We start from the raw sequence: 18,390 nt of genomic DNA on the forward strand, positions 1-18,390 counted from the left end.
GGGAATGATCAGGACCTTTTTTTGGTCGCTGATCACCCGCTGTCATCGCTGAATCAGCGTGTGTGATGCCAATCCAGCGATGTGTTCACTTGTAACCAGGGTAAATATCGGGTTACTAAGCGCAGGGCCGCGCTTAGTAACCCGATATTTACCCTGGTTACCATTGTAAAAGTTAAAAAAAAAACAGTACATACTCACATTCCGATGTCTGTCACGTCCCCCGGCGTCAGCTTCCCTGCACTGACTGTCAGCGCCGGCCGTAAAGCAGAGCACAGCAGTGACGTCACTGCTGTGCTCTGCTTTACGGCCGGCGCTGACAGTCAGTGCGGGAAGCTGACGGCGGGGGACGTGACAGACATCGGAATGTGAGTATGTACTGTTTTTTTTTTTTTTTTTTTTTACTTTTACAATGGTAACCAGGGTAAATATCGGGTTACTAAGCGCGGCCCTGCGCTTACTAACCCGATATTTACCCTGGTTACCCGGGGACTTCGGCATCGTTGAAGACAGTTTCAACGATGCCGAAGTTGTTCCCCTGATCGTTGGGTCGCTGGAGAGAGCTGTCTGTGTGACAGCTCCCCAGCGACCACACAACGACTTACCAACGATCACGGCCAGGTCGTATCGCTGGTCATGATCGTTGGTAAGTCGTTTAGTGTAACGGTACCTTAACCTCTTTTTCTTATCTTTCAAGATACATCGGGGGCTTATCTACAGCATTCCAGAATGCTGTAGATAAGCCCCTGATGCTGGTGGGCTTAGCTCACCTTCCATTTTGGGGTGACAGGTTCCCTTTAGAGATAAGTTATACCAGTCCTTATAGCTACAAAGGTGACAATAATCGCGGATGATTCAGTTTCTATGTGTGAACACACCCAATAGAAAATGTTATTAGGGAACGTCCATACAGGATGAAGCTTTCATAATTTTCATCAGGTGTTGAAAAAAAAAACCTAGAAAATTCTGTGGGTTTTGGATTTTTCTGTGCAAATTTGTTACAATTTTCACAATATGCACTACAAAAGAGGAGACTCGTAATGAAAATTTGCAGCATAAATCGACAATTTGCAGGCTGAAAATCCAGATTGCACGTCAATTGACGCTGTAAATTTTCCTTTCAATGTGTGGATGGGATTTGTTAATATTTTTTTTAAAAATGGCTGCTACCGTAAAACTGTGGCTTCTCCACCCTAAAAAATCCACAGCATATCTGCTGGACAATAACATTTGGGATAGCAAGCATAATCCCTGCTGTCCGCTCTCCTTACCACTGGCCATCTAGGCTCTGACGTATCCTATCCCCCTTCAACAAAGCCGCCAATGACCTTTAGAGGCCAAAGTACAAGAAAATGAGATTCTGCTTTTGCCTATAGCTAGTGCAGGGGAAAGGTTATGTGACAGTGTGACCTCGCAGAGAGATTCGCTGTCCCAGGTCTCTCCATCTATAGCGGAAAAAGCTGAGCTTTGAAATCCATTATCATTTGGGTGTCTCGCTGGGTGGAGGATGGTCTCTGCGGCCAATGCAGGGGGATATGACCCCGTCTAACACCAGTTCAACCAAGCTCATCTGGGTTTAATGAAAGTTATGAGATTAATGGTTACCACGGCCTTCGCACATGAAAGTGAGACACAACTTTAGGGACTGAGTCGCCCTGTCATCTCCAATAGTGAGGACACAGCTTTTCAGAAGATGAAGTATAATTGTGAGGAGGGACCACAATGAATCCTATAAAATGGAGAAGTCTGGAGCGGGATTAGCTGGCCTTTATGTATGCAATCATCTACACATCAGGCTGCATAGTTGGGTGATACGGGTCACGCAGAGCCGCACGCAGCGACTGTCTATGGCTCCGATGCTGCTGCTCAGACTCCTATATGTGGTTCTCCTAAGTGCATTAGGCCCATCACAGAGAGTTCGTATGTCAGAGATCAAAAATGAATTTTGTGAAAATTAAATCCCACGGAAACAATTTCAATCTGCCATGAGGACTATTTTCAAATGTTATTTGCTGACAAAATACAGGTGAACATAAAAGAGACTGAGAGGGGGTTGTCAAATTATATTGATGACTTATCCTTGGGGGTTAAATCATCAATATCATATCGGTGGATTGTTGACACTCACATCCGCACTGATCAGCTCTTTTTAGCTCTGGATGTAAACAGTTAACAGCGCTGTATTGTCAAGCTTCACTGAATGTGTAGTGGCGGCTGCTGGGCACTGCAGAGACGAGGAGCTGATCTGTAGTACCCAGCATTGCCAGCTACACATTGAATGGAGCTGGAGAATGGATCTCCACTAAACCCCTATTTCAGGCTGTCTCCGAGCTTAGAAAAGCCGATCAGTGGGTATCAACAGGGGACTTATGGTCTCCACTGGAGGCTAAATTGTGGCCATGAAGAACTAAATGAAGAGGCTTGTTGTCCCTGAGATCTGCCACTCCATTCTATGCCAATGGCAGCAAAGATCCAAAGATGGACGAGTGCAGCGCTACAACGTTACAACATGGGTTGTTGTGAGCGATAAAATAATCTTTATCAGTTTCTATAGAAAATCTAAAAATTGCAGTTTATAACAGGTGTTTAAGCCTTGTTTTATGCCTATAACTAAACTGAGACATTATATATGACGGTATGCAATCCAGAAGAGCTGTAGGAAACAGGTGGAACCAGACAATAAATTATAAGGATGGTTCAGACAGTGGTAACAGAAAAGGACAGATCCTCAATGAAGCGCAGCACAGACATGGAGAGAATTAGAATTCATAGGGACTCACTGGAGAGACAATAAATTGCCCCAAAATTGATGTGTAATAAATAGTGATGAGCGAATATACTTGTTACTCGAGATTTCTCGTCCTCCGAGTATTTTTTAGTGCTCGGAAATTTAGTTTTTATTGCCGCAGCCGAATGATTTACAGCTACTAGCCAGCATAAGTACATGTGGGGATTCCCTAGCAACCAGGCAACCCCCACATCTACTTATGCTGGCTAACAGATGTAAATCATTCAGCTGCGGCAAGAAAAACTAAATCTCCGCGCACTAAAAAATACTCGGAGGACACCCGAGCGTGCTCGAGAAAATAGAATTAGTCTTACTGGTAATTCGGTCTCTAGGAACCTTCCACGACAGCGGTACCGGAGGATGTCTCCCCGCCCTAATGGGGGACAGGAACACAAAGAGGTTAAATACCCTCCCCTTCCTGCCACCTCCAGTGTTTTTTCTGGACACAGTAGTATGCATAATTATCAACTTGGTGCAGGAAACCCTCCATAAATATCGTTAATAGGGAGGGAAATTAGTGCTGTCGTGGAAGGTTCCTAGAAACCGAATTACCGGTAAGACTAATTCTATTTTCTCTAGTCACCTTCCACGACAGCGGTACCGGAGTAGTACCAAAAAATAATTTCTTAGGGAGGGACGACAGCCTGCAGAACTTGTCTGCCGAATGTTAAATCCCCGTTAAAGTCTAACCTGTAGTGCCTGATGGCACTACTAAATAAATTTCGATCAATCCTCCAGCTCCCAGTCTGTTGGAGGTAGAAAAGAACCGTCCTTCGGACGTCCAAGGTGTGGAAGGACTCTTCCTTCCTGTTGGAAGGGTCTGGGCAGAATGAGGGCAGCAGTATGTCCTGACCTTTATGAACGTCTTATGTTACCTTAGGTAAAAATGATGGATCTAGATGAAGGATTATACTGTCAGTTGCTACCCTTATATAAGGTTCTTGCATAGAAAGAGCCTGTATCTCTCCTACCCGTCTAGCGGAGGTAATGGCGACTAGAAAGGGTGAGAACTTTTAAGGAAGATTCTGATAAAGGTTCAAATAGAGGTTGTGTCAGACTATTTAGTACCAAACTCAGGTCCTAGGGGGGTACACGATTACGCACTGTGGGACAGAGTCTACTGGCTGAAGTCATGAAGCGTTTTATCCAACGATGGTTGGCCAAATCCTGATCAAAGAAAGAACTAAGTGCAGAGACCTGAACTTTTAATGTACTCGGCCCAAGTCCTAACTCTAGGCCTTTCTGGAGGAAGTCTAGGATCTGGGCCACATTCGGATGGAAAGGGTCCGGAGTATTCGGAGAGCACCATGAAGAAAATTTCTTCCAGACTTTGCCATAAAAGGCGTTGGTTACCAGCTTCCTACTTTTCAGGAGAGTCTGAATTACTTTATAAGAGAGACCTCTCGCTCTCAGAATTTCAGCTTCAGTAGCCATGCTTCAATCTGTGTAGGTTCGGGTATAATAAAGGACCTTGATGAACAAGGCTGCTCTTCTGGGGTAATTGTATTTGACCCTCGTGGGCTATCTCCAACAGTGCACTGTACCAACCCCTTCCCGGCCACATAGGGACAATTAGAATTGTAGTGACCTGATCGGATTTTCTGGAGAGTTTTTGACAGAATCGGGATAGGTGGAAAAGTATAAGCAAGGTTGAACTCCCAAGGGTGTGAGAAAGCGTCCATGCCCAAAGCTTTGTCTGTCATGTTTAGGGAAAAATATGCTTATAGTTTGGCATTCTGGCTGTTGGCGAATTAGTCTACATCCGGGATCCCCCATCGGAAACTAGAGAGAGGAAGACTTCCTGATCCAGGCACCATTCTCCCGGATGTATATCTTTCCTGCTGAGAAAGACGAAAAAACCTCTTTTTTGGAATCCTCTGCTCGGGGAGCACCTTCTTTTTGTCTGTGGCTTTGTCTAAAATATCGTCCAGGGCCTGACCAAACAGGTATCTACCCTGGAACAGAATGGTACAAAGTATTGCTTTGGATTTAATGTCACCACTCCAGGACTTCAGCCACAGAGCTCTCCTGGCAGAGTTAGAAAGCACTGCGGCTTTGGATGCCACTCTGACAGATTCCGCCGAGGCGTCGGCAAGAAACCCTGTAGCTTTTTGGAGCAGGGGAAGGGAATCTAGACTCACTTCTCTCGATGTTCCCTGGGTAAGGTGATCCTCTAGAGTACGGAGCCAACGAAACAGAGATCTAGCTACACATGTAGATGCTATGTTTGTCTTAATGAGGTTAGTGGATGTGTCCCAAGATCATCTAAAGAGACTCTCCATTTTCCGATCCATGGGGTCCCTGAGCTGGGATGAGTCTTCGAATGGCAGAGCTGTCTTTTTTGTCACTCTGGACACTTAGACATCAACCTTTGATGTGTCCCACAGAGAGGTGTCCCCATCTAGAGGGAAGCGGATTTTTAACTCTGACGGGACACTAATGGCCCCTTCACATTAAGCGACGCTGCAGCGATACCGACAACGATCCGGATCGCTGCAGCGTCGCTGTTTGGTCGCTGGAGAGCTGTCACAAAGACAGCTCTCCAGCGACCAACGATGCCGGTAACCAGGGTAAACATCGGGTAACTAAGCGCAGGGCCGCGCTTAGTAACCCGATGTTTACCCTGGTTACCATCCTAAAAGTAAAAAAAACAAACACTACATACTTACCTACCGCTGTCTGTCCCCGGCGCTCAGCTTCTCTGCACTCCTCCTGTACTGGCTGTGAGCACAGCGGCCGGAAAGCAGAGCGGTGACGTCATCGCTCTGCTTTCCGGCTGACCGACGCTCACAGCCAGTGCAGGAGTGCAGAGCACAGCGCCGGGGACAGACAGCGGTAGGTAAGTATGTAGTGTTTGTTTTTTTTACTTTTAGGATGGTAACCAGGGTAAACATCGGGTTACTAAGCGCGGCCCTGCACTTAGTTACCCGATGTTTACCCTGGTTACCAGCGAAGACATCGCTGGATCGGTGTCACACACGCCGATCCAGCGATGTCCACGGGAGATCCAGCGACGAAATAAAGTTCTGGACTTTGTTCAGCGACCAACGATCTCCCAGCAGGGGCCTGATCGTTGGTCGCTGTCACACATAGCGATTTCCTCAACGATATCGTTGCAACGTCACCAAAAGCAACGATATCGTTAACGATATCGTTATGTGTGAAGGTACCTTAAGTCCTTTTTCAGGGGACTCCCATTCATGTAGAATGAGGTTCTGCATGTTTTCATGGATCGGGAACCCTTTTAGTTTCCTGGGTTTTAAGCCCCCAAACATCTCATTCTGCACGGATTGCTTAACCTCCTCTTCCTCAACACTCATTGTCCCCCTGACCATACTAATTAATTCTCGTATGTCCTCAGAGGAAAAATAATATCTCTTACTATCCTCCCTGGGGTTAGAAGTGGAGCTCTCATTCTCCCAAACATCTTCCAAATCGGAAGAACGTATTTCACCCGAATCCGAGTCAGACTCTACCACAGATATTTTCCTCTTTTTTGGAGGAGGAGGCTGTGGTAACAGTGTCTGGGAAAGGGCAGATACTGATGACTGCACTTCTTTTTTAGTGAGTGATTTGATGCTTTCAAGGAGGGACGGTTGTTCGATGCGTAACACCTCGTCCGTGCAGGATTGACAAAGCTTCTTCTTGTACGATACAGGAAGCTTTGTTGCACATACACCACACTTGGGGTCTTCTGATTTTCTGGAAGATTTGTCCTTCTTAGGGGCAGAGGCCTTGTCTCCCTAGAAGAGAGAGAAGGAAACTAAGTCTAAATGCCACCCAGAAGTAAAAAGGACCTTCATCTGCAACTCACAGTAGGAGGGAGGACGCCGGGCTCCGCAGACACCGAGAGGGGGGTTCGGTCACCGTCCATGGTCAATCCACAGTCCAGACAGACAGTGGGTCTTACCTGGTGGTGAACCTTGACCAGGGTTAAATAACCGAGGTCTGGCATCTGGCACCGCATGCTCCTCCTCTCCCAGGTCATATCCGCAGAGAAAAACGGGGGGGGATTTGTCCCAGATGAGAACGCCGAATCCAGAGTAGTGGCGGTGATGCTGGGTGCATGTGCGTTCCAGCGTGGAACACACAGGGAATAAACGCATACTCCGGAATCCAGCGCCATGAGGAGAGGAGGAAGCCAGGGAGCCACGAGGGGACCCCGGCCGCACTTCACCGCCCTGCTTTACCCCTCGAGGGGGCGCAGGAAGGGCAGGAATAGGGGTCCGGAGTCCAGACGCGGCATGGAGATGGGAGCAGATATACCAGGAGAAGAGCATCGCCCCCAACCTCAGCTGCCTGGCTAATGGTACGCTGAACTGTGTGCTCCGGTCGCCGGCCACGCCAGCCCCACAGGATCTCTTCATGCCCCATAGGGGACAGGAAAAACACTGGAGATGGCAGGAAGGGGAGGGTATTTAACCTCTTCTGTGTTCCTGTCCCCCATTAGGGCGGGGAGACATCCTCCGGTACCGCTGTCGTGGAAAGTGACTAGAGAAATCTCGAGTAACGAGTATATTCGCTCATCACTAGTAATAAACCTGACAGCACCTCAACTACCATTACCTGAGCAACCTAAAGATGAAGAATACCCCCATATATCACACCATCTCCACAAAGGAGAAACGCAAAGTACAGCCAGACAGCTACTCTACCACTGTTTGTTTCCTTCATAATGATGATTTCAGAGGCTATGGAAAAAAGTCAGCACAGAAAAACATATGCTGCAGATTTTCATACCCACGGCATGCTTATAATTTTGCAGCCAGTCTTACCGAGCAATTTTATCCTTCAATATTTATGGACAAAAATCAAGAGAATCTGCAGCACAATCAGTAGCAAAACTGCATGTAACAAAAGGGGATGTCACTGTGCAATCAATGTGACTTTGTGACGAGATCCTGTTTGGAGTAAAGAACCAAAGCTCTTACACCCGGTTCCACCTCCAGGTCACAAAGTAGCTGCTACGGCTGAAGTTACAGCCATGAGAGTGGTTCATTATCTAATATATAATTGCCTAGAATACTACTTCCTGCAATTTGTGCCAACTTCCTGTCCGGAGCTAATGTCCGGAGCTAATGTCCGGAGATAAGTGACGTCAACAGTGTCCAGTGTCTGATTGGTTGCCGCCTGCTGCGAGCGACCAATCAGAAACGTGCCGTACTGTGACACACTCCGCCCGCCATTTTGGTGCGATTTTTGAATTTTTACCTCACAGCAAGTTTCTACTGCGTGGAGGCGGGCCCAGTGACGTTGCTCTTCAAGCTCCTGCCGAATTTCGTCAAAAAAATGATAATACCATTTACCAAAACTATATATATTTAGTTGTGAAGTGGTTCAGTGACATTTTCACACCAATTTTGAACTTTTGTTTGGTGTTTTCTCCATATACTGCCTATTATTCACTGACTGTTATACTGAGAGACTGCCGTTTATTAACCTCTTCTTTGCCACATTGGGTATATTGCTCTATTATTTGCCACATAAGGACATTGTCCATTATTGCCCAGCAATTTCTCTGCAATATAAACTGCCTATTTATTAATATCTGCATTCAAACACGCAAAGTTGTCGTCTGATGTCTTTCATCCCTCCCCTCATAAGCATGTTCATGGATCCTGTGTAACTGTACCTTAAATAACAAGAATTGTCAAGAGCTGGTGAGTGCAGCCATTTTTTGTTCTTTCTTACTATTATTTATTAATTGTATTATTCTTACATTTGAATAAATAAAGTATATATGGATTCTAGACTCCCGATTCTTTAGAATCGGGCTGCCATCTAGTATAACATAATCATATGTGCTGGCTAAAGATGAATTGCAATAGAATATTATTTTCCAGATGCAAGACATAGGGATACATGGTCAATAGTATATATCAATCACACAGTACATGTCACATAATTATACAGTTAGGGCCAGAAATATTTGGACAGTGACACAATTTTCGCGAGTTGGGCTCTGCATGCCACCACATTGGATTTGAAATGAAACCTCTACAACAGAATTCAAGTGCAGATTGTAACGTTTAATTTGAAGGGTTGAACAAAAATATCTGATAGAAAATGTAGGAATTGTACACATTTCTTTACAAACACTCCACATTTTAGGAGGTCAAAAGTAATTGGACAAATAAACATAACCCAAACAAAATATTTTTATTTTCAATATTTTGTTGCAAATCCTTTGGAGGCAATCACTGCCTTAAGTCTGGAACCCATGGACATCACCAAACGCTGGGTTTCCTCCTTCTTAATGCTTTACCAGGCCTTTACAGCCGCAGCCTTCAGGTCTTGCTTGTTTGTGGGTCTTTCCGTCTTAAGTCTGGATTTGAGCAAGTGAAATGCATGCTCAATTGGGTTTAGATCTGGAGATTGACTTGGCCATTGCAGAATGTTCCACTTTTTGGCACTCATGAACTCCTGGGTAGCTTTGGCTGTATGCTTGGGGTCATTGTCCATCTGTACTATGAAGCGCCGTCCAATCAACTTTGCAGCATTTGGCTGAATCTGGGCTGAAAGTGTATCCCGGTACACTTCAGAATTCATCCGGCTACTCTTGTCTGCTCTTATGTCATCAATAAACACAAGTGACCCAGTGCCATTGAAAGCCATGCATGCCCATGCCATCACGTTGCCTCCACCATGTTTTACAGAGGATGTGGTGTGCCTTGGATCATGTGCCGTTCCCTTTCTTCTCCAAACTTTTTTCTTCCCATCATTCTGGTACAGGTTGATCTTTGTCTCATCTGTCCATAGAATACTTTTCCAGAACTGAGCTGGCTTCTTGAGGTGTTTTTCTGCAAATTTAACTCTGGCCTGTCTATTTTTGGTATTGATGAATGGTTTGCATCTAGATGTGAACCCTTTGTATTTACTGTCATGGAGTTTTCTCTTTACTGTTGACTTAGAGACAGATACACCTACTTCACTGAGAGTGTTCTGGACTTCAGTTGATGTTGTGAACGGGTTCTTCTTCACCAAATTAAGTATGCGGCGATCATCCACCACTGTTGTCATCCGTGGACGCCCAGGCCTTTTTGAGTTCCCAAGCTCACCAGTCAATTCCTTTTTTCTCAGAATGTACCCAACTGTTGATTTTGCTACTCCAAGCATGTCTGCTATCTCTCTGATGGATTTTTTCTTTTTTTTCAGCCTCAGGATGTTCTGCTTCACCTCAATTGAGAGTTCCTTTGACCGCATGTTGTCTGCTCACAGCAACAGCTTCCAAATGCAAAACCACACACCTGGAATCCACCCCTGACCTTTTAACTACTTCATTGATTACAGGTTAACGAGGGAGACGCCTTCAGAGTTAATTGCAGCCCTTAGAGTCCATTGTCCAATTACTTTTGGTCCCTTGAAAAAGAGGACGCTATGCATTACAGAGCTATGATTCCTAAACCCTTTCTCCGATTTGGATGTGGAAACTATCATATTGCAGCTGGGAGTGTGCACTTTCAGCCCATATTATATATATAATTGTATTTCTGAACATGTTTTTGTAAACAGCTAAAATAACAAAACTTGTGTCACTGTCCAAATATTTCTGGCCCTAACTGTATATATATATAATGGAACCATAATGAAATATAAAGAGGATAAGTACTAATTATACAGTATATAATGGAACCATATTGGAACCAAAAGAGTACCCATTGTAATAGGTTGGAGCAGCGCACCAGCCAATGTCCCAATGCGTGTTTCACATGTTTGGCTTCCTCAGGGAGCGAGGAAAGTTATATGAAAGACCTACTATAAGGGAAAAGACAGACTGGGCATACAACCCGTGCGAGGATCGGTTTTAAACCTACTTATATGTACTTACAACGTTGTAGAAAACCTAAACTGCTGAGACCAGTGATTGGCTGCAGTAGTCACGGGCGATATAGTTATTGATGTTACAGTTGCAGCCAGTCAACAAAGATAAGGGAAGTAGCAGAGAGGAATTACTGGACCTGGGGAGGGTGAATATTGTGTAGTTGTTATTTTCAACAACCACAGGTCTACGCAGTAATTATGTCAATGCCAGAAACTATAATGTGCTCTTTTATAGAAGAACAATTCTAGACTCGAAATAAGACTAGATTCCCCTTTAAAAGGGTTATTGAGCTCAAAACCTTAGTATGGAAATCTGAAGCCTTAGGGTATAATTGTGCGCTGTCCTGATGCAAAAATCGCCCGACATCTCTCATGTGTATGGCCAGTTTTAATGTAAATACGTATTATTGTACAGGCGAGGTTATCATCTGCTAGAAGAATGAAAACAATCCTGAAATATATCCTTGCATTGTGCATCATACCTGTGGTCAATTAGCGTTACACTGGAAGGAGCGATTCCTAGAACAGCGCAGCTATGAAGCAATTCTTTCTTACGGGTCTCCCCTTGATTGTAGTAATTTCCTATAAATTATAAAGAGATGAACTATTATTTTTATTATGCACTTGTTACCTCTTTTTTTGATGATTTATTATTTCAAATCTCATTACAAAAGGGAGCAGTTTAGTTAAAGTGGTAAATCCAGAATGAAGTCGTTCCCTATCCATAGCATACTGTAGGAGAAATCTTGCTGGGACCCCTAAGTTCAGACAAAGGTGCACTGCAGAGCCCCATCTTCAATGTGAGAGGACGAGCACATGCTCAACCTCCACTCCATTGTTTGAGGGACTTCTGGAGAAAGCCGAATACTGTTCTTAGCTATTTTTGTCCCTTCCATAATCTTGAAATGACGTTCACGGTTCAGCATGTACTCTTCTTCTCCACTCATGGCGATGCTCTGCTGAGTTTTCTTCTCACAATCACGGGGGGCCTACAAGTCGAGACCCTAGTGATCAGTCACTTATCCATTATCCTATCCTGGACAAGAGATAACGTTCGATTCCAGCAATACCCCTTTAAGGGCACATGAAGGTGAATGTGTTGGAGCTGTACATTCATAAATCCTGGATTTAATATGGAGATTAATATTTTGGGAATCTGTTAATAGGGTCTATCACAGTGATCAAATGGAACCAACAGGAAAAATTCCCTATTGTTGCCCGGTACCGGCCGGCAGATCTCAGTAGGCGCACTGCACATGCGCTGGCACTTTGTTTTCAGGAAGATGATGCGGAGGGTCGGAGCAAAAGAAATTCGGGGGATGGCGGAGGTATCGGGTTTCAGGGGACCCCATGTTTCTCTTCCCTGATATGTTAGATCATATCAGAGGAGAAATTAATTTTAAATCAGACTTTTTTTTTAGTGATCGCCATTATTTGGTGAATATTGGCAATCACGTGACAGGGGCGCGTAAAAACCGGCCATGATCATGTTCTTTATGGTATCAGCTACCCCCGATAGATTTCCCAGCGCGGGAAAATCCCTATACTCTTATTATTCCTCAGTGCTGTTAAAAAGCGGCGCTGAGGAATAAGTACCCTTAACTGATGCCGTTAAAGGCTTATAGGCGGTCATTAAGGGGTTAAACACATTTAATTGTGGAACTTGTTATTCCAAGATCTATTGATTAAAATTAAAACCCCTTTAAGTTGCATTTAGACGAGATCATGAAAGAACCAAATGATGGTAGAATGGCTCATTCTTGATTAGCAGCCAGCATAAACCAGATAAACTAGCAAGACGCTTGTTCGTTGGATGATCGGATCATTTATGTTGGCCGGAGAATCACTGTTGAGCCTCATTCCGACCTGTATTTTTCGCGTATGTGTGCTATCCAAGTAACCATTATAGTCTGTGGGGTTATGCACATTTCTGTGTTTTTTTTGTGCCAAAAAAATCATAGAGACACGTCTGATTTTTTTTTATTCCAAGTCAGAGAGAAAAAGCACCCATATAAGACAAGATAAATCACAGGCAGCACTTGGATGCCATCTGTGTGCAGTCCATGTGTTATCTATTTTTAATATTATAATTGGAAGAACCTTTGCTTTGTTTTTTCGCATAGAAAAAAATCTCTGAAAATTGTTTTTTTTGCGTACAACAAAAATCACCGAGGTATGAATTAGTCTGTAGTGCAGCACATCGCCCATATACACAAGCAATGATCGCTCTGTCTGGATCATTCTTTGTCGGCGGTGTAAACTGGCCAGTAAATGAGCGCCAAGTGTGTATGGACGATCAGAAAGTCGAAACGCACCATAAGGTGACTTGTATTGGGGAGTTTGATCTGTGACTCGGATTATAAACTGTCAGGTCAAGTTTTTTGTGAACGGCCCCAGAAATTGGGTGTAGTTATTCTTTCTTTCCTTAAAAAATTCATACAGAACAGGTGTGTGAAAAACAGGACGTCTGAATGAGGCCTAAAGGCCCCCAGGCCCCCTGCAGCAGAGAAGGCCAAATCCAGAAATTTCGATGGTTCCTCCTGACAGATGATGTCGGGGGAATGGATTTTCAATACCCGATTCTTACATCATCAGAGAAGACGTTCAGAACACATGCATACGCCACTAACAAGAGCACGGCTGCACATGGAGGGGTGGTGGGGAACAAGAATGTTGTCAGAAACAAGAGTCCATGTCTATAAGGATATAGCGAGCAGTGATGAGCGCAAGGACTCGTTACTGGAGTTTGCCCGGGGTGCTCTGGTACGCACCGAATAACGTGGGGGCTCCAGTGACATGTTTGCGTCCCCACGCCAGCATGTTTTACAGCTGTTAAACCCCCCAAAAAAAACATATGGGGATTGCCTACGATACATGCGCAAACTCAAGCACTTGCTCATCACTAATCAGAACAGATGTTGGCTCACTGTAGCTGAAAGTTGGCTATGTACAAATTTTGCCATTTACCATCAGTCCCATACATGTGACTAGGGAAATTTCCACTGCAGCATATGCATGGATTTCTAAAAGAAGAAACCTCTACAACAAATCTGCTGGTGAATACAACACATTACAAAAGAGTTAAAATAATTCTCAGCTGCTTTTATTGCAGGTGTCTGTACACGTGACCTCAGGACTGGACTGTAGAACACTGCACAACATAAATGGTCAGCATCAGCTACAGTAACCAATCAAATCTCTTCTTTCATCGTCAAACTTAGAAACAAAGAAAGCTGAATTCTGATTGGTTGTTATGCACAACAAGGACACTTTATCCTTATATCATCTGGTATGAAGGGGAAGGCAGATCGGGAAGGGTTAAACTAGTCCTACATCGCGGTGTCCAGTTCCCAGCTCCACCAGTGTCCATACCTGCGGAGCAGCAGAGCACAGAGAGGGGGCGCTGTTCCTGCAATAGCCCGAGGATTGTGGGGGCAAAGAACATACACTCATCATCTGGGTGGGCGATGAGCAGCAGCGGAGCCCGGACACCTGGCAGCAGAGCCGAGGTCCGGCCAGAAACAGCGTCCCGCCATCTGCTGCACACCCACCACAACACAGCGAGCACCGCAACCACCGCGACAGCCAGCATCGCGGAAGAGGGTGCGAGCACAATAACGCTCCGGCTGGAAACTGACTGAGGCAGGAAACCAAGGTTCCTATATTAGCGCATGCGCAGTCATTCATCTCGCCCACACTGTTCTGTCATTACAGTCATTTGCTTTGAAGTGGAGAGTGAACTGAATGTGAGGGCCGCTGACAGTTCCGGGTGTCACTTCCTGGTCTAATGTTTATATCTACATTAAAAGGAGTATTGTGCAAAAAAAAGCAAAATACACCACATGGGTGATCTGGAAGTTGCCTGGGGCAAGTAATGCTACTTTCACATTTGCGTTGTTGGGCGCAGCGTCATCGACGCAACCCACAACGCATATACACAACGCTGCGTTTTTTGACGCATGCGTTGACAAAAAATAGTAATGTTCATGAATTTTGGCGCAGGGAAAACGCTACAAGTAGCGTCATCCGCGCCCTGTCTGGTGCGTTAAATTGACGCATGCGTCGTAAAACGCAATACAACGCATACCGGCGCATGTCCATGCGCCCCCCATGTTAAAGATAGGGGCACATGACGCATGCGTCGGTATGCGTTGACGACGCTGCTCCCAACAACGCAAATGTGAACATAGCGTAACTGGTACAAGAGTAATAGTGCCTAAAACCTGGCAGTATGAATCAGAGCCTGTCTGTATTAGTGCAGTGGTATATATCTTACCTCTGAAATGCTGCTGTGTACACTGAATATTGGGATGGGGTATGAGGCAGTCCCCCCCGACGCGGTGCGCAGGCGCCAGGTGAGGCCAGAGAGGCCCAGCGCCTGCGCACTGCAGGACATTGTTGAGGGCAGATACAGTAAGTACGCCTGCGCCGGAGCGTGATTCCGGGGAGACTGGATGATACAGGGACGCGTCATCCACAAGAAGCAAGCGGGAAGCACCGCAAGAAGATGGGAGGCCGCGGACCAAGAACAGCGACACCCATCAGACCGGACCGCCCTGCAGGTGAGTATAATAAAAGTTATTTTTCTTATCTTGCAGGTCGGATCGGGGGCTTATATGCAGCATTATAGAATGTTGTGGATAAGCCCTGAAAGGCGGTGGCCGTAACTCGTATCTGCCAAACCTGGTGACAGGTTCCATTTAAAATCTGCAGCTTATCAATTCTTGGTGTGTTATTCAGCACAAATTTCAATGGACATGGGTGAAAGCTGAAGCATTATGCAGCAAAAAAAAAAAAAATGAGATCACAAGTTGCACATTTGGGATTTACTGGTATTCTCAGCTACACATTAAGGATATTTTGTATGAGTAAGGCCGGGATCACACATGCGAGAAACACGTCCGTGTCTCGCATGTGAAATCCAAGCTCTGGCGCCGGCACTCCAGAACGGAGCGTGCGGCCGCATAGCAACACATGGAGCCGCACTCTCCGCTCCCAAGTGCCGGCACCAGAGCTTGGATTTCACATGCGAGACACGGACGTGTTTCTCACATGTGTCATCCCGGCCTAAAGCATATAATTTTTTTCTTCCCCTACTGTAAAATGACAGTTTGTTGCAAAATTGGAGATCGTATTCGTATGTGATCACTATACAGTGAGTGCTGCAGTAATCACTTCCCCTGCACCCTGACTAAGGGTATGTGTCCACGTTCAGGATTGCATCAGGATTTGGTCAGGATTTTATGCAGGTAAAATCCTGACCAAATCTGTACCTGAGGTCAGTGGCAGGTCACCTGCGCTTTCCTTGCGTTTTTTTCTGCAATGTAAGGACATACTGCGTTCTTAATAGACGCGCCGCATGTGCGTTTTCGCGGGTATGCTGCATGCGTCTTTTAATGCATAGTGGAGACGGGATTTCATGAAATTCCCTCCACTATGCTGTAACATTTGGACGCTGCGTTTTTGACGCTGCGGCTCAACGCAGCGTCAAAACCGCAGCATTTCCTGAACGTGGAAACATACCCTAAGAGCCTGCTCTGCCAGTGGGGCATGCAAAGCAGGCTGTCAGTCACAGTGCAGGAGGAGTCATTACAACACTCCCTGTACACAGGGCCAGTTTTAGACAAAGTGTGAGCCTGTGGAAAAGTTTAAAGTGGGGCACCAAATGCTAATATATTGTACCATCAAACATTTCGGCTGTATTTACATGCTCAGACCGTTAAACGAGCGTGATCGACAATATTGAAGTCATTTGACGCTTATTTCCCGGCTGCTTTATACCTGCTGAGGAAAAATTATGGACGCAGAAGACAGAACAATCAAACTGTCTCAATACAGTATCATGTTATCAGCAGCATATCTGCAGTTTTCAGATGTGCTGCTGAGAACAATTATTTTTGTTCTGGCAGAAACAATCCAATCACTCAATTAATAGGTAGCATTTTGCTTGTTTAGTATAATACACCCCATAGTCCTCCATATAGTATAATGCAGCCCCTCCCCAACAGGTGTATAATGCAGCCCCTATAGTCCTCCAGTATTATGGCTACCAAGTACTTACTGATTTCAACAAATAACTACAATACTTACTTCTTGTTCCTCCTCACCTCAGCAGCTCCACTGCGTCCGAAGCAGAGGGAGGGATGATGGGAGAGGTAGCGTCACGTGACGCTCTCTCCTCCATCATTGCTTTCAACTGTATCATCATTTATGATACAGTGGGAGCGCTAGGCAGATGCCTGGTCTGCCTGCCCCTAATGCCGGCCATGCCTGTACCTTGAGCATTGACTCCCTACACGGCGCCAATCATTGAAAAGAGAGATTAAAAAATTAAAGGGACTCTGTGAGCACAGAATGACTTTTCAAACTCAGTCCCGCCACTTGGTGCGTCATGGCGCGACCAATCATTTAAATACACATTCCCACCTGTTTGTTTTATCTTAATCTCCAACCCCCCTTCTTTGATTGACAGCTCTGGTTTCATAGAGCCAGGGAAGGGTGGAGATATATTAAAAATATGGAGCAACAAGCGCCTGTACTTGGGTTAAACAGTCATTCTCTGCTGACAGAGCCCGCTTAACAATGTTCAGCAGTGTTTACACAAAATTAAAATGAAGGTCTTTTTGCGCTAGCGCTTCACTTACTAGCATCATTTTCTTCCCACGTGTGGAGCAGGTGAGCCGAATGCAGAAGCTGATCATGGTGCACATTAGAGATCAATCAAAGTCATTCAAGCCAGAAAGTAGGAATACGGCACTCACAAGGTTCTGCAGCAAAAAATTATTTAATCAATTTGAAATGCGAACACATCGGCAGTCAGGGAGCGATCGGGGAGACTGTCGGACAACGGCCGTTTCACGATCTCAAAGCGCTTCTATGGTTCCACATCAATCATGAAGCGTGAAACGGCCATTGTCTGACACAGTCTCCCCTATCTACCTGCCGTTGTGTATGCATTTCTAATAGATTAAAGCTTTTTTTTTTGGCTTCAGAACCTGGTGAGCGCCATTTTTCTACTTTCCTGCTTGAATGACCATGTTTGGCACTGTATCTGGAAGAACAACTACATAAGTAGTTCTTATGTATCACAGATAGCTGCTACTAGGCAGATAATGTAGCGCTGCAGTCAGGGCCGGCTCCAGGTTTTTGAGGGCCCCGGGCGAAAGAGTCTCAGTGGGCCCCCCCTTTAACACAGCGCAGTATATAGCACAGCACGCGCACTATATAACACAGCACGCGCACTATATAACACAGCACGCGCACTATATAACACAGCATGCACACTATATAGCACAGCACGCGCACTATATAGCACAGCACGCGCAGTATATAGCACAGCCACATAGTATATAGCACAGCCACATAGTATATAGCACAGCCACGTAGTATATAACACAGCCCATGGCCCCATGCAGTATACAGCACAGCCCAGTAGAATATAACAGCCCATGTAGTATACAGCACAGCGCACGTAGTATAGCACAGCCCCGTGACGTTGTATATAACACAGCCAGCCATATATATACAGTAGTGAGTAGTCTATGACTATAACTACAAGTCCCACTCCCAGCATTGCTAACATACCAATACCATAGATAGCAGGCTGCATCCCTCCTGCCCCTGCAATGTGTTGGGACCGAAGACTCACTCACTGCTTCACGTGGCGCTGCTGCCCCCGTTGTGGACACAGGGTGCATGCACCGACCGCGCACCGTCCGCACCTGACTGCAGCTCATCTGCTTGGCGCTGCTGCTGGACCCATCCTGGACGGTGGAAGTGGAATT

At 45.5% G+C, this 18,390-nt stretch overlaps 1 protein-coding gene across 1 annotated transcript in view; it reads right to left on the bottom strand.

Moving 5' to 3' along the window:
• Positions 1 to 14,222, bottom strand: part of PIGL (phosphatidylinositol glycan anchor biosynthesis class L) — a 207,325-nt gene extending 193,103 nt beyond the window's left edge. The window contains exons 1-2 of the mRNA XM_069761105.1: positions 13,979 to 14,222; positions 11,089 to 11,188 (exon numbers count right to left, since the gene is read on the bottom strand). Coding sequence (XP_069617206.1) covers positions 11,089 to 11,188; positions 13,979 to 14,198 — 320 coding nt within the window. The 5' untranslated portion in view covers positions 14,199 to 14,222. The remainder of the gene's footprint in view (positions 1 to 11,088; positions 11,189 to 13,978) is intronic.
• Between the last annotated feature and the right edge of the window lie 4,168 nt (positions 14,223 to 18,390).

Source organism: Ranitomeya imitator, chromosome 3 (assembly GCF_032444005.1).
Source record: "Ranitomeya imitator isolate aRanImi1 chromosome 3, aRanImi1.pri, whole genome shotgun sequence".
NCBI lineage: Eukaryota > Metazoa > Chordata > Amphibia > Anura > Dendrobatidae > Ranitomeya > Ranitomeya imitator.